Consider the following 19,736-nt stretch of genomic DNA (forward strand, 5'->3'; position numbering starts at 1 on the left):
ATGGTATTACAGATATCGTCGCAGGATGGAAGCAGTTCCTAGTAAGGCCGCCTTTTGCAATTGACTAATAGCGAATTTGTCAATGCCAATGGTATTATTATTGTTTCCCTACCCCTACAAAAGAGAAACTCACCACAGGTTTTTCTGAAACTGCACGCAGAGCACAATAGAGATGGTATTCACCTCCTGCTCCTTAAATACAGGTAGTCTTCGACTTACAACAGTTCATTTAGTGACCGCTTCCAAAAAGAGACTGGACAACCATTTGTCTGGAATGGTATGGTGGAGGGACTCCTGCTAGAAGACCTCCAAGGTCCCTTCCAGGTCTATTCTGAGTTGAAAAAAGACATAAGAAACAAGAGTGGAAGCACCAGGCTTGTGACGAGTTGTTCCCATGGCGAATTGACCAGGGCCACGTGATGGCAGTCCGAGACCCCCTCTGTTTGTTCAGAAATATGGTAATTGTAATGGCAGACCTACAGCAGGGGCATCTGCTGGCGATTTGTGTCAAAACGTGCAGCCTTGTGTTTTGAAAAATTTGAAGAGCTGAATTGGGTCACGCCGAGAGGCGGATATGGAAATCAGGCGCAAACTGCACAGAGTTTTGAACAGCCACTCTCTGTGTTTAAGAAGGACAAATAAAGACAGCAGAATCCGGTGGCATGGCTAAATCATTTTATTTACATGCTTCCTTAGCAGATACAATGCTCAAAGCAACCCACAGTAGAACAAATGAAACATAGTAGAACAAATGAAACACAGTACAAGTCAAAATAATCTAGAATTCTCTATCTGGTTATTAATGCAATTGTTAATCTAATTGGTTATCTGGGTTATATGGATCTTTGGTGTCTGGATGAAACTGCTGTCTACGAAACATTGAACGGAAATAGAACTCGGCAAAACCCGGAAACTAACACATAACAAATTGATTTACACTATTGTTTTGTATACAATCCTTGCATCTCAAATTGCGTAGACTAGCAATGATTTCCAAGCGTAACTGGCAAGCCAGAGGTTAGCAAGAAAACTCATTTACTTGAAATAGTCTTAATTTATTTGTGCACATATGTTTACAGCAAAATGTACACTGGGTTAAATCAATCAAGTTTTTTTTCCTCAACATTTTTCTCAACATTCCTGACATGAGTGTAAAAATAAACTCATAAGAGGGTTGGCACATAATTGTTCCCCTGTTTATTGGGCTAAGAATGCAACCACAATGAAGAAACTCCTTTGAACTTCAAAAATATTCCTTTTGTTGGTTTCTTCTTCCACTTTCTCCTGAAATATAGCAACGATTAGGTGGGGGGCGGGGGGAATGCTAACAGCCCAAAGTTTTATTTTTTGGAGAAACCAGATCAGGGTCAAAAGTGGGGGATTTTATCTCCCCGGATTGAGATGTTGTTCAGATATTTGGGGAAACTCTTTCAATGCTGTTCTCAAATGTCAAGGTTACGTTTGCTTTTAACATCCAAAGCCTAAAATAAAAACACAAGACATGATTGAACTGAATGAAGGACCAGGCTCCGGTCAATAAAATGTCAACACTTTGGGGGAAAAGTGAATTGATCTCCCTCCATGCTCACGCAAGTATATCACAGCTAGTTCTCAAGTTACAACAGTACAGCTAGTCCTCGACTCACAACAGTTATGACCGTTTTTCACACGACCGTTGCAACATCCCCAAGGTCACGTGACCAAAATTCAGATGCCTATTTACGGCCGTTGTAATGTCCCGGGATCCTGTGATCCCCTTTTGTGATCTGACAAGCAAAGTCAATGGGGGAGCCAGCTTCCCTTAACAACACTGGAGGTTGCTAACTTAACAACTGTGACAAGAAAGGTGAGAGGGACAAAAGTCACTTAAAAAATGTTTCACTTAGAAACATTGGGCTCAGTTGTGGTTGCAAGTTGAGGACTGCCTGTAATTGAGCCCAGGCAATTAGGGTCGTAAGTTGTGACGATTTGGAAAACGGATCGTCAGACGATTTTATGTCCTTTTATCCTGAATATATTCTTACATTCTGCTTGAGCAAAGAGAGGCAGCCATTTTTTTCTGGTGATCTTGGGGAGAATGCTGTGGTCGTTAATGGAAATTAATCAAGGAGAGAAGCAACCTAGAACTAAGGAGAAATTTCCTGACAGTGAGAACGATTAACCAGCCTGCCTCCAGAAGTGGTGAATGCTCCAACACTGGAAGTTTTTAAGAAGAGACTGGACAGCCATTTGTCTGAAATGGTATAGAGTTTCCTGCCTGAATGGGGTTGGACTAGAAGACCTCCAAGGTCCCTTCCAACACTGTTATTCTATTCTAAAGCACATGGATTGGCTGCTAAATTAGCAGATTTCAAACAAACAAGAGTTGCATCTTTACCAGGGGATTCTGTGTTTGTATGGGTCCAAAAAGTCAAGATGGTGGCTGCGGAACCTAAGGCCCTGCCCCCTTTACAGGTGTTGCATAGAAGGGGTGGGGCTTTTATGGTGCAACTACATCCGCCATCTTGATTTTTCGGAGAGCTTTTCCCCTCCCTTCCCAGCTGTAAGATATCCCTGATGTTTAACATCCTGATGAATTTTGAGAGTTATTTTCCTGAGCTTATGCCAGGGGTTGGCAACCTTGGCTCTTTTATGACTGGTGGACTTCAACTCCCAGAATTCCTGAGCCAGCCATGCTGAGGGAAAAGGGAGAGGTTTCCAAGCTGAGCCATGTTGGCTCAGGAATTCTGGGAGTTGAACTCCACGAGTCATAAAAGAGCCAAGCTTGCCTACCCCTGAACTAGATAGTATAGGGCTCTTCAAACTTGGCCCTTTTATGACTCGTGGACTTCAACTCCCAGAATTCCTGAGCCAGCATGGGGAAACTATGGCCCCCTCATGACTCGTGGACTTCAACTCCCAGAATTCCTGAGCCAGCATGGCTCAGCTTGGAAACCTCTCCCTTTCCCCTCAGTGTGGCTGGCTCAGGAATTCTGGGAGTTGAAGTCCACGAGTCATAAAAGAGCCAAGGCTGCCTACCCCTGGCTTATACGGTCAGATCTGTAGAGTTTGAAGTCTTCAACGGAAAATAAGATTTCCAAGCCTGAACTAAAGAAGCAGCATTGAAAAGTGCCAATCTCATCCAAGATTGTGATTCCGCCCAAATTAAACATTCTCTCAAATGCGACACAAATCTTTTCTTTAACTATGTCACACAGGGAGTTCTCGAGTTACAACCCCAACGGCGACGAGAATTTTCCTTGCTAAGCAAGGCGGTTATTAAGTGAGCCATGCCTGTTTTTACGATATTTTTGTCCATGGTTATTAAGCGAGTCACTGAGTTCTTAAGTGACTCATGAGGTCATTAAGCAAATCCACCTTTCCCCATTGACTTTGCTTGTCAAATGTCACCTGGGAAGATGGCAAATGGGGATCACTTGATCCCAGGATGCTGCAACCGTTGTAAATGCATGCTGAATTTTGATCCTGTGACCATGGGCATACTGCGACGGTCATACGTACGAGGACCAGTTGTAACTCACTTCTTTCGGTCCCTTTGTAACTTCAGAGGGTCTCTAAAGGAATTGTTATAAACTGAGAACTACAGTAGTGGCCAAAATTGTGGAAATCTTTTGGGAAAAGGGTACAGTAGAAATGCCAGCTTTGGTTAAGTTTCCACCCATTTTTCTTTTAATTTCTTTATCACTGTAGCCTTGTTCACTTAATAATACTATTATGTGAATTTAATAATACTATTTTACATTGCTTTCGGGTGACCAGTCAATTCTTTGCACCCATTACTTTTTGCAAGCTCACTAAATGAAAGAATGCAAAAAAAAACCAACCAACTTGATAGCCATCACATAACACACTGACAAATGTCCTCCTCTCAACTTCAATACAGGACGTCAATCACTGGATCCTACTGTGATCTGATTGGCTCATTGCCAAAACAAGATGTCACCCGATTGACTCTCTAAACACTCATGCTCATTGGCTACAATCGGATGAAGGAAAGCTACCTGATATCAACCTAAGCAAGTTGTGCTTCCTTTTTCTGGTTATTTGGCTATAACTTTTCATAGAACACAGTACAGATAATTGAACAAACTATGTTGCATTACATTCTTGATTAAATGATCTTTCCATTGATATATAATTTTATGGTACTACTCCAAAGAAAAGCGCTGTTATTAGCCATCAAACCTCAAAAATACACTTTTCCCAAAAGGTTTCCACAATTTTGGCAGCTACTGTAACTCTACTTTTTTTTTTTTTTTGAGAGGGACAGCTGTGATGTCAAAAATCCACTTCTTTACCAGAATCGTGTGCCGATTGGAACTTGTTCCCCCATTTTCATACTTTCAGGATAGTCTGCTATACTTTTCAGCTTTTTTTTTTTTAAAAAAACCCTCCATTTTCATTTTTTAAAATGCATGCTTTGCAAGACAATCAAACAATCAACCAGTGGATCAGCTTTGTCCAGAAGTTGTGGGTGCTCCATCACTGGAGACTTCCAAAAAGAGACTGGACAGCCATTTGTCTGAAATGGTATAGGGTCTCCTGCCTGAGCAGGGGGTTGGACTAGAAGACCTCCAAGGTCCCTTCCAGCTCTGTTATTCTATGAAATAATAGAAAATACTTGTAGCTCGGGATTTAGATTCTGGCAGTGGTTTGCTCTCCAAGCTTGTTTCAATTTAGTTTCTGAACGTTTCGTTACCACAATAGACAACATCATTTTCCTTAGCTTATAAATGTGTGCCAGTGTGATTGGTTATCGGTTTGGATCTATATTTAAATTCTGAGCAGCTGATTGAATTTAAATATGTAATTTAAATCCCCAAGTGAATCAGTGCAGAAAAGAAGAATAGATTTTTAGGTGCGCCCCAAGCCAACGGTTGCAGGAATTGAGTATGTCTGTTCTAGTGAAAAGAAGGATGTTATGATAGCCCTCTTCTAATATTTGAGGGGCTGCCACAATAAAGAGGGGGCCAGTCTATTCTCCAAACCACTTGAAGGCAGGACAAGAAGCAATGGATGGAAAGTAATCAAGGAGAGAAGCAACCTTGAACTAAGGAGGAATTTCCTGACAGTTGAGGCCAATTTATAAGAGGAATGTCTTCCCTCCGGAAGTTGTGGGTGCTTCATTACTGGAGGTTTTTAAAAAGAGACCATTTGTCTGAAATGGTATAGGGTTTCCAGCTTCAGCAGGGGGTTGGACTAGAGGACCTCCAAGGTCCCTTCCAATCCTGTTATCTGTTCTCCAAAGCACCAGAGGGCAGGATAAGAAGCAATGGATAGAAACTAATCAAGGAGAGAACCAACCTGGAACTAAGGAGAAATCTCTGAACAGTGAGAACAATCAACCATTGGAACAGCTTGCTTTCATAATGGAGGTTTTTAAGAAGAGTTTGAACAGCCATTTGTCTGAAAATGTGTAGGGACTCCTGCCTGAGCAGGGGGTTGGACTAGAAGACCTCCAAGGTCCCTTCCAACTCTATTTTGACTGATTGGTTGAGTAGGCTTAATTCATCATATTGAACTCATGGCAGTAAATCTCAACTTCCAAAAGTTTTAGCTACACTGGAATGACTGTTAAACTGGAATGGCAGATCTTCGGCATCTTTAGGCAAAGGATGATCGACTCTGGAGTAAAAAATCTTCAGATCAGTGTTTCTCAACCTTGGCAATTTTAAGATGCATGGACTTCAACTCCCAGAATCCCCCAGTTACCCATGCTGGCTGGGGAATTCTGGGAGTTGAAGTCCATGTATCTTAAAGTTGCCAAGGTTGAGAAACACTGATTCTAGACCAGTGTATCTCAACCTCTATTACTTTTAAGATGCATGGACTTCAACTCCCAGAATTCCCCCAGCCAGCATCAGTGACTCTGCTATTCTGTTAGGATGTGGACTAACAATAGATTCATCTGTACATTCCCTAACTTGGGTTTGTAACCTCTGGTAATCCACACAGTTTATTTAAGAGCCGTTCTTTGCTCCGTTGAAGACCTTCAGAGTAAATGTTCCCTTCTGGGTTCAATTTCCCTTATAATTTCTTGTTCTATAGGAGGTCTCAAGGCCTCCGGATATAGATCTCACCGCTTTCGTCTTCCAGGATCTCCTCAATCCGGCTCCGCTGAAAAACAAAGAGAAAGGGGGGGGGGGAGAAGAGAAGTTCAAAAAAAAGGAAAAGACTGTTTAACGAAAAGGAAGACGAGGGGGGACATGATAGCAGTGTTCCAATATTTGAGGGGTTGCCACAAGGAAAAGGGAGTCAACTTATTCTCCAAAGCACCTGAAGGCAAGACAAGGAGCAATGGATGGAAACTAATCAAGGAGAGAAGCAACTTGGGATTAAGGTGAAATTTCCTGGCAGTGAGAACAATGAACCAGTGGAACTGCTTGCCTCCAGAAGTTGTGGGTGCTCCATCACTGGAGGTTTTTAAGAAGAGACTGGACAGCCACTTGTCTGAAATGGTATAAGTCCGTGGTGGCGAACCTATGGCACGGGTGCCACAGGTGGCACGCAGAGCCCTCTGTGTGGGCACGTGCACTGTCGCCCCAGTCCTAGGCCTTCAGCTGGGTTTTATAAAACTTTTTTGCTTTAGGCCTCCGCCGCCGTGTGGAAAAAAAAGGCTCAATTAATCAATCAATTTCAGCTTCTTGCGGAAAAAAAAAGGTCTCGCAAAGTTGGAATTTATTGATTGAACTTTTTAGTCCCACCCAGTCTGCCGTTACCACCGCAGCCACGCCCACCCAATGGGCCATGCCCTCCCAATGGGCCACACCCCAATGGGCCACACCCCAATGGGCCACACCCCACTAATGGGCCACGCCCACCCGGCAACTGACTATATATAGGTGGGTTTTGGGTTGCAGTTTGGGCACTCGGTCTCTAAAAGGTTTGCCATCACTGGTATAGGTCCTCCTGCTTGAGCAGGGGGCTGGACTAGAAGACCTCCAAGGTCCCTTCCAGCTCTATTCTGATTAAAGGAGCTTTATTGTTGTTATTTAGAGCAGGGGGATCATAGCAGCAGCCCATGGGCCGGATACGTCATGCTCAGGCCACACTCACCCCAGGTTCCACACAGGCAAAAAAAATTTGCGATACATCAGAATATGTCACATGACGCCATCGAGTTTGATACCTGTGAGGTCCCTTCCATCATCATCATCATCATCATCATCATTATTATTATTATTATTATTATTATTATTATTATTATTTAGAGTGTCAGGCATGCTATTAGCCATCTGTATGGGGGAAGTCTCTATTGCAGACATGTCAAACACAAGGCCCGGGGGCTGGATGCAGCCCATGAAGTGGTTTCATGTGGCCTGCGAAGCCATCCTGGAAACAGTGAGGGAACGGCCCCCACTGCCTTGGCCCTGGCCCAGACCGGCCGGGAGCCAATGTACAATTTTGTGGTGGCCATCAATGCTGAAACGCATTCAGCTCCACAAGGCCGTCTGGAAACAGCGAGGAACCAGCCCCTGCCACGTCCGCCCCGCCCCCTGGATGCATGCTGGGGAGGGGTCACCCTTTGTGAGGAATGAAGAAATGCACCATCACCTGGAAGTGGCCAGCAAATGGCCTTCGCCTACTTCACAGATCCGGCTTGATGGGCTCTGCCCTGGTCCCACCCCCTTCTGCCAGAGACCCTCAGATCTGTCCCACTCCTGCCCAGGTCCCCACAGGCACCCTTGATGCGAATGATGTAGAGCTGGCCACACCCACCCAGTAGGCCACACCCACTCCATCCACGCCCACCCAGTAGGCCAAACCCACCCTGGCCACACCCCCCCCCCGAGGGCAACCGCAATGCTGATGCGGCCCTCAATGAAATTGAGTTTGACACCCCTGCTCTATTGCTAACATTTACCTGAAGGGTGTTCATGCAGTCAGACAATTTTGCAATGTTTCTCCTGGGGGGGAGGAAGACTTCCAGCCTCACCGCACCTTTTGCGTTTCTCTGGAAGGAGATCAGGAAGTTGATCTCTTGCGCCTGGAGCCAAAGAAACAAAGATAAACTTGGGGTGAGAAACTTCATACACGTGACTTGGCACACTACAGGTGGTCCTCGACTCACGACCACAACTGAGCCCCATTTTTTTTTGTTGCTAAGTGAGACAATTGTTAACTGAGTTTTGCTCCCTTTTACAACCTGGCTTGCCACAGTTCTTAAGTGAATCATTGCAGTTGTTCAGGTGGTAATCTGGTTGTTAAGTGAATCTGGCTTCCCCCCCAGTGACTTTGCTTGTCAGAAGTTGGGAAAAAGGTGATCATGTGACACCAGGACCCCACCGTCATCAATGTGAGTCACCTGAGGATTTAAAAGCTCTGCTATGGAAGCCTGTTTGGCACAAAAGGAAGGCCAGAGTTAGACTTAAAAGGTTGTTTTTTTATGCGACCTTTAATGGAAGAGCCTAAAATTTCACTTAATGGGCTAAGGAAAGTTTAAAAGACATTAATTGATCAAATATTTAGGATTTAGACTCATAAGGGAAATAAAAATGAGTTACTAGAATAATAGTTTTGAATTATATTATAGAAGATGGATTCAGATGAGAAAGGTTATATTATTAGTAAGTGATGATATTAGGATGAGAAGTAGAAAATGCTTGTGAAATAAAGTAAGAATTTATCTGAATAAATAATAAGTGTATTTTAGATATAACTGTTTACATGAAAGCTGTGACATGACCACTGAAGTAAAGACAAAGATAGAGAAAGCTCGAACAGCATTCTTCAAAATGAAAAAGGTCTTCTGCAGTCACGACATAAGCCTAAGACTGAAAATCAGGCTTGTCAGATGCTACATTTTCTCTATCCTGCTCTGACAGAAGGCCACCTGAAGAGACTAGAAGCATTTGAAATGTGGATTTTCAGGCGACTGTTATGTATAAGCTCGGTTGACAAGATCAGAAATGAGGAGGTGATAAGCCGCCTGGGAAAGCCAAGGGAAATCATCAAAACAATTAAAAAACGAAAGTTAGAATATTTCGGACATGTGATGCGACACCCAGAAAAATACGGCATACTCCATTTAATCCTCCAGGGAAAGACTGAAGGCAAACGAGGTCCAGGCAGAAGAAGAACATCGTGGCTTCAAAATCTAAGGCACTGGTTTGGACAAAACTCAGCAGCACTTTTTCGTGCGGCTGCTGATAAAAACAGGATCGCCAACATGATGGCCAATGTCCGATAACAGATATGGCACAAGAAGAAGAAGAAGAACTATTTCATAATGAACTAAGGGAACTGTGGGCTATCCGAAATCTAAATACTATGGACATTAAGCCAACTGGAATACTGTAACTGAAATCAGATAAAAGTTAAAAACAGGATATGGAGGCGTATAAGTCAAAAGATATTGATAGATGTTTCAATTGATTGAGTTATAACTAGCAATGTATTAATTTGAATGTGATATAATAACCAAGAGAAACAGAGAGGAGATTTTTGATGATGTAACCTGACATATGTATGAAAGAGCTTGTTATTGGACTATGGATTACCCAACCACCATGTTTCTTCCTTAATACGTGGAGCTTTGTAAAATTGGAAAATAAAATTTGTTTAAAAAAATAAAAATAAAATAAACGTGAGTCAGTTGCCAAGCATCCAAATGTTGATCATGTGACCGTGAGGCAGCTGTGTGAAAAGGGTCATAAGTCACTTTTTTCAGTGCCACTGAACGGTCACTAAACGAACTGTTGTAAGTCGAGGACTACCTGTAGAAGTGACACTGGCCATTACAGCAACTCTTGACTTATTCCCATTCGTTTAGTGACTGCTTGAACTTACAAACAGCCCTGAAATGTGATTTACAAGTAATCCTCACCCTTACAACTTCTCAAACTACTGCAAATATGTGTAGAGAGTTACCAAACCACTGAGGCATTTTTACAAGTAGCTGACAATGCAGAGGAGTTAAGTGTAATTTAGGAATATAAACCTGATACCAATCTTTATTATGATGGTTTAAATAGAAACCTGCCAACATAATTGAAATAAGAGCTCCAGGAAAATCTGCAACTTTTAAAAGGACAGGTTTGGGACTTTTTTCTTCCTGGACATTAATAAGGTTGAAAAATCCATGAGAAAAAGAGAAGCTTATAACTATTTGACAAACAGTCCAGACAAGAAAAATATTTTATTCCATGAGGAAAAGCTGGAAGGAGGGACTTAAACCTAATGAGTCAGTTGGAATTAGGATGGATTTTTATTGGTGTGATATTCATAACTGAAAGAAAGTCTTAATCTAAAGTTTGAAAATGCCGGCAGGAATGGTACGGGCCAAGCAGACCGGCAACCAATGAAGAGATTTTAGAAATAGAAATAGAATAGAATAGAATAGAATACAGAATGGAATGAATAGAATATAATACAGAATACAGAATAGAATAGAATAAAATAGAATAGAATAGAATAGTTGGAAGGGACCTTGGAGGTCATCTAGTCCAACCCCCTGCTCAGGCAGGAAACCCTATACCATTTCAGACAAATGCTTGCCCAGCCTCTACTTAAAAACGTCCAGTGTTAGAGCATTCCTAACTTCTGGAGGCAAGTTGTTCCACTGATTAATTGTTCTAGGTGTCATTAGTCAGTTTGGATAGCCATTTGTCTGAAATTGTATAGGATGTCCAGATTGGGCAGGGGTTGGACTAGAACAGAGTTCCCCAACTTTTCCAGCTTTGTGGACCTGCGGGGGTGGGGGGGAGAGGGGATGGTTTCGCACAAGTGGCCAGCAAATGCTCCATTTGCGCGAGCGGCAGGCATGCACACTTGCTGGTTCACTGCTCACGCAAGTGGGGATGCACATGCCTGTCACTTCCGCAGCCCGGTTCTGAACGGCTCATGACTCAGTAGTGGGACCTCTGGACTCGAAGACTAGAAGACCTCCAAGGTCCCTTCCAATTCTCTTGTTCTGTTATTCTAAGCTGGGGGTCTTCAAACCTGGCCCTTTTATGACTTGTGGACTTCAACTCCCAGAATTCCTCAGCCAGCATGCCACGGTGGCTGAGGAATTCTGGGAGTTGAGGTCCACAAGTTATAAAAGGGCCAGGTTTGAAGACCCCTGCTCTAAGCCGAAAAGCCAAGCCCACTCACTCGCAAATTCTGGTACTGGAGCCTTGTGTTTCGAAGGCGGTTCCGTGCTTCAGAAGCCTTGAGGACCCCAATCAGGTTTTTATCTTCCAGTTCCTTTTGCCGATTGTCCAGGGCTTTCCTCTCTTTCATAAGAGCTGCGGCCAGCATCGTTTTCACATCCGGCTTGGTTGGATCGGCAAAGGCCAAATAGCGTGCTTTTTGCTCGGGCGTCATCTTGCTCGCATCACAGGAAGATTTCCGAAATCGTGGGGCAGGCTTGTTCCTCAGAAGAGTTTTAGCGTCGGCCATGTTGGCTCACTTCTCAGCCAGGTTTGGAAGCTGCTGAGGGAAAAACATTCAAGGGGGTTTAAGCCATGGAGTGGAAACCTTTGGGATCTGTGAGTCATTATCACTGGAAATCCCATGCATGAGAAAACTGTGAGGGTGCCCTGACGTTCTGGGGGCTTCAGCTTATGGATACAGGTAGTCCTCGACTACAACAACAGTAACTGTTGAAGGAAAAGTCTTCATCATGGTTCAGTCCAAGCTGGGAATAAACAACACGGCGACTGCTTTAGAAAGAACGTTGCAGTTTATTGAAAAGGAGAGCCAGACAGACAGATGGCTCTGGAAGAAAAGAGAGACCAAGCACATGTAGGGAGTGGGTTTTTATATCCTCTGGAGCCTTTTGTTTGGAGTTGTTCCTGTGGCATAAACTTTGACCTGTGTCTGAGTGCGCCTTTTGGCATCTGTAGGTTAATCCTATTATGTCCTGTCTTAAGAGTTTGGGTGGGGTATGTAGATTCTAGGTGTTTTTGTCTTCCTAATCTTCTAGCTGGGGGCCTCCAACCTTCCTGAATGGATTATTTACATCTGCATTTCTACAGAGCTGGTTTCTGCTTGGGGGAGGGAGACTTGGGATCATTAAGAAAAACTGGGCATGCTTTTCTGCCTCTTTAAGATCCTTTGAGGAAATATAATATTTTGCCCTTTTAATATTTTCTTCTCTGGGGGGCTGACTTTCCCCATGACCATTCAAAGTTACAACGGCACCGAAAAAAGGGACTTTTGACCATTTGTCACAGTGACAATCTTTGCAGCATCCCCATCATCGTGTGACCAAAATTCAGATGCTTGTCAACCCATTCATAGTTATGACCGTTGCTGTGTCCTAAGATCATGTGATCACCTTTTATAACCGTCTGACAAGCAAAGTTCCAATATCTCAGGGGCTGCCACAAAGAAGAAGGAGTCAAGCTATTTTCCAAGACGCCTGAAGGCAGGACAAGAAGCAACGGATGGAAACTAAGCAAGGAGAGAAGCAACCTAGAACTAAGGAGAAACTTCCTGACAGTTAGAACAATTAACAATTAATTAACCAGTGGAACAACCTGCCTCCAGAAGTGGTGAATGCTCCACCACTGGAGGTGTTTAAGAAGAGACTGGACAGCCATTTGTCCGAAATGGTGTAGGGTTTCCTGCCTGAGCAGGGGGTTGAACTATATGACCTCCAAGGTCCCTTCCAACTTTACTATAATTATTATTATTAAAGTCAATGGGGGAAGCCACTTAGCAAGCAAGTTACTAACTTATCAACTGCAGTGATTCACTTAACCGCTGAGACAAGAAATGTTGTAAAATGAGACAAAGCTCACTTAACAAATGTCTCACTGAAGGACAGAAATTGTGGGCTCAATTGTGGTCATAAGCCGAGGATTGCTTGTATTTCTACTCGACCAAGGAAAAACTCAACTTCATCCATCCATCCATCCATCCATCCATCCATCCATCCATTTCTCTCTCTCTCTCTCCCTCCCTCCCTCCCTCTCCCTCCCTCCCTCCCTCCCTCCCTCTTTCTCTCTCTCTCTCTCTCTCTTAAATGTATTTGCTGCCCATCTCATTTCAAAATGACTGTGGGTGGCTTACAGGGGGTTGGACTAGATGACCTCCAAGGTCCCTTTCAACTTTACTACTATTACTATTACATCACCAAAACATTAAAATCATAAAAAAATATATCCCTAACCCAATAAAATGACAATTTTCAACTCTTCTGATCCTAAATCTGGACTGCAAAAATCAAAACAATGAAGCTATTAACTGGGAGACCAGATTTCTGCAACCCAGATATTGTTGCCCCGACAATCTGTTCCAGACATGTCAAACACAAGGCCCGGGGCCCGGATGCGGCCCGCGAAGTGGTTTCATGTGGCCCGCGAAGCCATCCTGGAAACAGTGAGGGAATGGCCCCCGCTGCCTTGGCCCTGACCCAGGATGGCCGGGAGCCAATGTACAATTTTGTGGTGGCCATCTATGCTGAAACGCATTCAGTCTTAGCTCCATAAGCTCTCCCCCCCCCCCCGCTTGGCCTGAGAGGAACAGTGAGGCTCCTCCAGTGGACCATGCCTTGGCATTTGTCCTGGTCTCACCCCCTTCTGCCAGAGACCCTCAGATCTATCCCACTCCTGCCCAGGCCCCCACAGGTACCCTTGACGCAAATGGTGTAGAGCTGGCCACACCCACCCAGTAGGCCACACCCACTCCATTCACACCCACCCAGTAGGCCGCACCCACCCGCCCCCCTGAGGGCAACCACAATGCTGATGCGGCCCTCAATGAAATTGAGTTTGACACCCCTGCCCTAACCCAATAAAATGACAATTTTTAACTCTTCTGATCCTAAAACTGGACTGCAAAAATCAATACACTGAAGCCATTAACTGGGAGGCCAGATTTCTGCAACCCAGATATTGTTGCCCCCGACAATCTGCTCCTTTGACTAGGAATGTTTAAGCGGGCATGTAAACCCAAATGCAACAGAGGAAAGCGAGCTGCTGTTTTCATGACTTCTCCTAACATTTCACAATGGGTTAAAAATGAAAAAGACTGAAATTCTCCCATCATTTAGTTCAAAGGGATTCTCTGCAAACTGCTTAATTATTGTGAAATCATTTGGTCGTTGGTTTTATTTTTTATTTTTTTGCTCTGCAGGAAATCACTGAGATGGCAAGTGGTTTAATGGCAAGTGTGATAATGGCCCTGTAATTGCATCTTTATACTCTATTTTAATTGCATTCCAGTGTTTTGGGGGGTTTGTTTCTGAGTCGTCCAGACAAAGCTGTTGATCAGGCTAATAGAATTACAGCACAGAAATAAATACGCTTTCCTGAAACTAACTTGAAATGGACACTTAACATTAGAACCGTCCTTAAAAAGGCACAACAAAGAATTGTTTTCAACTTAGGAACTTCTGGCTACCCCAGGAGCTATTGATACAGTTCTACAGAAGTGTACCTGGAAGTGTGTTAAATTCTTGCAGAGATGCTTGACTGGTCGAAGCGACTGGCGGAAAATCTCCTCCAACCGGCTCCAACATCAGCGTGTGCAATGTACAGGTGGTCCTCAACTTACAACTGTTCCTTTAGTGACCGTTTGAAGTTACAATGGCACTGAAAAAAGGGCCTTATGACCATTTTTCGCACTTCCGGCTGTTACAGCATCCCCCTATGGTCACGTGATCAAAATTCAAATGCCTGGCAACTGGCTCATATTTATGATGGTTGCAGTCTCATAAGGTCATAAAATGGGGCAAAATTCACCTAAATGTCTTACTTAGCAACAGAAATGTGGGGCTCAGTTGTGCTTGTAAGTCAAGGACTATCTGCATCTCTCTCTTTCTCTTTCTTTCTCTCTCTCTCATCTATCAATCTATCTATCTCTATTTCTATCTATCCATCTATCCATCCATCCATCCCTATCTCTCTCTCTCTTTCTCTCTCTCTCTCTCTCTCTCTCACACACACACAAATTATCATCTATCTATCTATCTATCTATCTATCTATCTATCTATCTATCTATCTATCTCTCTATCCATTCATCCCTATCTCACACACACATACACACACATCTCTCTCTCTCTATCCATTCATCCCTATCTCTCTTTCACACACACATACATCTATCTATCTATCTATCTATCTATCTATCTATCTATCCATTCACCCCTATCTCTCTCTCTCTTTCACACACACAAACACATCCCTCTCTCTCCATTCATCCCTCTCTCTGTCTCTTTCACCCCGTCTCTATCTATCTATCTATCTATCTATCTATCTATCTATCTATCTATCTATCTATCTATCTTACATATGCATCTCTGTGTGTGATTTTTTTTCAATGTATTAAGATAGAGAAACTGGAAAGGAATTAAAGAAAAAAGGCAAAAAGGCATACAGTTGTGCCTCCTGACCTTCTATCTATTGAGTAATTATCCTCTTAAACCTTTCCTCAACCTCTTCATCTCTTTTTAATCCCCAAATCCTGAAATTGTCCATTTGGGGTTTCCCCCCCTTCTTTCAGCAGAAAAAAAAATCATATAAGGTCACCAGGTCAAAGCTAGATGACGCTTGCTAGACTCTGTGAAATCCAGGGATGAACAAATGGACATATTCAAAGCTTTTGCCATTATAAATGCTCGTATATTTTTGAAACAGCCGCTACCTTTGGGGAAATCCAGTGACGTTTTTGCTGCTGTCTACGAAAGCCTCAGTCTCCTTTAGCTGCTTGTTGGAATCCAAGGAAAGTTCATAAGTATCACGTTGTCAGAAAGGCACAAGCTGTCAATCAACTTTGGGAGGCAAAGATAATACAAGAATTTTGCGGCATCTCAAACCTGAATTCATTCATTACATATGCAACAATGAATACCTAACACAGAATGCTCAGTGCACAGTGCTGTGTTATTATTCACAATGGTTGGGCTAGAAGCCCTTTTCTTTTATTTTCTAGGAGACTGTAATGTTTGTGTTGGTGGACATGGGTGAATTGTGGCGGCCAAGCCATGTTTGAGCAGAGTAAACATTCCTTCTCTTCTGCTCCATTCTGATTCTAAGATGCTAATCCTTTTGTGACTTGCTCAGTTTGAGCCAGTTGGATTAGTTGGATTGACAGGTGGGAAATGGTGGTCATTGTTTATGTGCTTATGCCCTGGTCTAGGTAGCTCAAAAGTCAATCAACCGACCAAGCAACCCCCCCCCCTCTCCACCCATCTCTCTATCTCAATCCATCCATCATCCATCTATCTATCATCTCTCCATCAATCCATCTCTCAATCCATCATCCATCTATCTATCTATTTCTCTATCCATCCATCCATCCATCCATTTATCTAATTGACTGACCAAACAATCATGTCTGTGTGTCCGTCCATCCACCTCTCTCTCTCATCTCTCTCCATCTATCATCCATCTATCTATCATCTCTCCATCAATCCATCTCTCAATCCATCATCCATCTATCTATTTCTCTATCCATCCATCCATTTATCTAATTGACTGACCAAACAATCATGTCTGTGTGTCCGTCCATCCACCTGTCTCTCTCTCTCATCTCTCTCCATCTATCATCCATCTATCTATCATCTCTCCATCAATCCATCTCTCAATCCATCATCCATCTCTCCATCCATCCATCCATCCATCCATCCATCTATCCATCCATCATCCATTCATTTATCTAATGACTGACAAAACAACCATGTCTGTGTGTCCGTCCATCCACCTCTCTCTCTCATATCTCTCTCTCTCTCCCTCCCTCCCTCTCTCTCTCACCTCTCTCTATCTCTATCTCTATCCATCCATCATCCATCTATCTATCATCTCTCCATCAATCCATCCCTCAATCCATCATCCATCTCTCCATCTCTCCATCCATCCATCCATCCATCCATCCATCATCCATCCATCCATCCATTTAGCTAATTGACTGACCAAACAACCATGTCTGTGTGTCTATCCATCCACCTCTCTCTCTCTCTCTCTCTCTCTCTCTCTCTCTCCATCCATCATCCATCTATCCATCTCCCCATCCATCCATCCATCCATCCATCATCCATCTATCCATCTGACTGACAAACCAACCAACCACACAATTAACTTTTTTTAAAATTGAAATCCTTTGGGAAGAATGAATTAAGAAACAGGAAGCAAAGCCTTAACAAGCACTTACCCCTTAAAAATTTCCCCCCAATTTTTTTTTAAAAACTAATTTTCCTCAAGTATAACTAAAGGAATTGCGGAGGCTGCCACCTTATGGCTTCATTCATGGGGTTTATTCTTTTTTAAATCAACTGCCATTTGTAGAATTGCTCAATCAACATATTTCACTAAATTTCAGAAGTTTATGCCCTTCTAGATTGTGCTGTACTTACAGCCCAGAAAACATAGTTCAGTTTATGAATATGTTCACCCAGCATGCTTAAGCAAATTATTATAAGATGTGGTAATCATGCAAAACATTAAGCTTGGTTAATATTAACCTTTGGCTAGTAGAGATAATTTTGTAGGTGCCTCAGCTTGTGGGATGAACCAGATGTTTTGATTAGTTTATAGTTTACATACGAGTCCTTCCCCTGGGGGGGGGGAGACTCAGTAACCAGGTAAAATGCAATGTCTGTGTCAATTTTATCAAGATGCAGTCTGACAGCCAGCAATGATGAGAAAAAGAAAGAAAAAGAAAGAAAGAAAGAAAAGAAAGAAAGAATGGGAGGGAAGAAGAAAGGTAAGAAGGGGTGATAAAAGGAAGGGAGGGAAAGAGGAAGGAAGGAGGAATAAAAAGGGATGGAGGGAAGGAGGAAGGAAAGAAGAAGGAAGGATAAAAAGGGAGGGAAGGAAGAAGGGAAGGAAGAATAAAAAAGGGAAAGAGGAAGGAAGGATAAAAAGGGAGGGAGGAAGGAAGGAAACAAGAAAGAAAGGAAGGAAGGAAAGGAGGGAGAGAGGGAGGAAAAGTTAGGTAGATAAGGAAGTGAAGGAGGGAAACAGGAGGAAGAGGAGGAGGAAGAAGATGAGGTAGAAGGGTGGGAGGGAAGAAGGAAGGAAGGGAGAGATGGTGGGAGAAAAAGTTAGATAGATAAGGAAGTAGGGGGAAAGAGGGAGGAGGAGGAGGAAGAATAGAAGGAAGGAAGGAAGGAAGGAAGGAAGGAAGGAAGGAAGGAAGGGAGGAAGGGAGGAAGGATAGGGAGGGTACAAAGGGGAGCGGAGACCAAGCTAGCTCTCCCCCATTTATCAAGTAGAACATTTTACCATTTAGAATTTTTTTTCACCCATGGTTTGGGGAAAGATGGTCCAAAGAGATCATTGGGGCAAAGATCAGTTGCGTGAGACGGCTTGGATCCCAAATCAATATCTGATATTGTGAAATACAGTTTCCAGCAGCCCCACACAGGCCGGGGAATTCTGGGAACTGCAGTTCTGCAACATCTGGAAGGCTCCAGGTGTTTTTCCTGGGCCAGAGCGAGAGCCTCGGCTCCCCCCCCCATTCTTTCCACCCACCTCCCCACTCGTGTCCCTCCCATCCCGGGGCTGAGTCTCACCTGTTTCCAGCCCAACATCCCTTTCTGCTCTTCTGAAGGGTCAGCTCTCCTGTCCCTTGGTCCCCAGGTTTTGAGTGTACAAATATCTCCATGGGAACGCAGTTGCCAAGCAACCCAGACAATGGGGAAATAGCCCTCCCCTCTTTCCTCAGCTGCCAGCCCACCCACTGACCGCTGAGCTGGCAGCCTTTAGGGCAGTGATGGCGAACCTTTTAGAGACCGAGTGCCCAAACTGCAACCCAAAACCCACTTATGCATCGTCGAGTGCTGGGTGGGTGTGGCCCATTGGGTGGGTGTGGCTGCAGTGGTAACGGCAGACTGGGCGGGACTAAAAAGTTCAATCAATCCATTCCAACTTTGCAAGATCTTTTTTTTTCCCACGAGAAGTTGAAACTGACTGATTGAACCTTTTTCTTTTTTCTTTTGCACACGGCGGCAGAGGCCTAAAGCGAAAAGCTTTTATAAAACCCAGCTGAAGGCCTAGGACTCGGGCGATGGCGCGCGTGCCCACAGAGAGGGCTCTGAGTGCCGCCTCTGGCACCCGTGCCATAGGTTCCCACCACTGCTTTAGGGAAACGGAGAGGCCAGCACCCCCAATTTGATACGTCTTTACTAGCTGAATGTCCTTCAGCCTTCCAAGGGGACGATCGCCCCAAGTCCCTGAACATTATAATTCAGGTTTCACGCGCCGCATTGAAACAAAACTCACCCTTCCCTTCAGCTGCAATGAAAAGCCCATGGTGGAGAGGCCGGGATAAAACAATTGGCTTCCCGAGCTGGCTTTTCAAAATGTGCCAGCAACTGTTTCCATGGGGTTCTGCGGCTTGGAACTGTTTGCAGGCATTATTGTCTCCTGTTGCTTGCACACACAGCCAGGATGACATTTCAGGAGAGGCTGCCTGGATGGATTGCGGGGGAGGAAATCGAGGCAGGGAGAAGCAGAAGGCCGGGGCAAGCCAGAGCCTGTTGGCAAAACAGCCTGTGTGTAATTCTGTGCAAAAAGCCACTTGCCACGAGAGACGATTGTGTAACTGCGCTTCTATTTGATGCAAAGGAGATAGGAAACTGACTCCTTCCTCCCTCCCTCTCTCCCTCTCCTTCCCTCCCTCCCTTGCTCCTTTTCTTCTTTTTCCATTCCTCCCCTCCCTCATTTCCTCCCTTCTCCTCTCTCTTCCTTTCTCTCCTTCTCTTCTTTCCTCCCTCATTTCCTCCCTCCCTCCCTCCGTGCCTCCCTCCCTTTGCTCCTTCCTTCCTTCTTTATTTCTTCCCTCCCTCATTTCCTCCCTCCCTCCG

General features: G+C 44.0%; 1 protein-coding gene across 6 annotated transcripts; it reads right to left on the minus strand.

Annotated features, from left to right (window-relative positions):
• Positions 1-658: 658 nt before the first annotated feature.
• LKAAEAR1 (LKAAEAR motif containing 1) lies at positions 659-19,518 on the minus strand. Of its 6 annotated transcripts, XM_039348332.1 has the most exons (6): positions 18,444-18,700; positions 15,575-15,701; positions 11,095-11,415; positions 7,865-7,987; positions 6,081-6,117; positions 659-1,481 (listed from the first exon to the last, which is right to left on the minus strand). In XM_039348332.1, exons 3-6 carry the CDS (start codon positions 11,380-11,382, stop codon positions 1,468-1,470), a joined length of 462 nt encoding a protein of 153 aa, XP_039204266.1. In that variant the 5' UTR covers positions 11,383-11,415; positions 15,575-15,701; positions 18,444-18,700; the 3' UTR covers positions 659-1,467. The 6 variants fall into 6 exon arrangements, with proteins under 6 accessions (XP_039204266.1, XP_039203928.1, XP_039204011.1 ...); XM_039347994.1 differs by lacking the exons at positions 659-1,481; positions 18,444-18,700 and adding an exon at positions 19,153-19,518 and having other exon boundaries at positions 5,855-6,117; XM_039348077.1 differs by lacking the exon at positions 659-1,481 and having other exon boundaries at positions 5,855-6,117; positions 11,095-11,412.
• Between the last annotated feature and the right edge of the window lie 218 nt (positions 19,519-19,736).

This window comes from Crotalus tigris, unplaced genomic scaffold (genome assembly GCF_016545835.1).
Source record: "Crotalus tigris isolate CLP2741 ecotype Arizona unplaced genomic scaffold, ASM1654583v1 scf7180000017536.10889498, whole genome shotgun sequence".
NCBI classification, from domain to species: domain Eukaryota; kingdom Metazoa; phylum Chordata; class Lepidosauria; order Squamata; family Viperidae; genus Crotalus; species Crotalus tigris.

Coding starts and splice junctions, on each gene's coding strand:
- LKAAEAR1 (XM_039347994.1), bottom strand. CDS start 11,382: ATGGCCGACGCTAAAACTCTTCTGAGGAACAAGCCTGCCCCACGATTT. Junction 7,988..11,094: donor TCCAGTACCAGAATTTGCGA/GTGAGTGGGCTT, acceptor CTTTGGCTCCAG/GCGCAAGAGATCAACTTCCT. Junction 6,118..7,864: donor ACTGCATGAACACCCTTCAG/GTAAATGTTAGC, acceptor TTTGTTTTTCAG/CGGAGCCGGATTGAGGAGAT.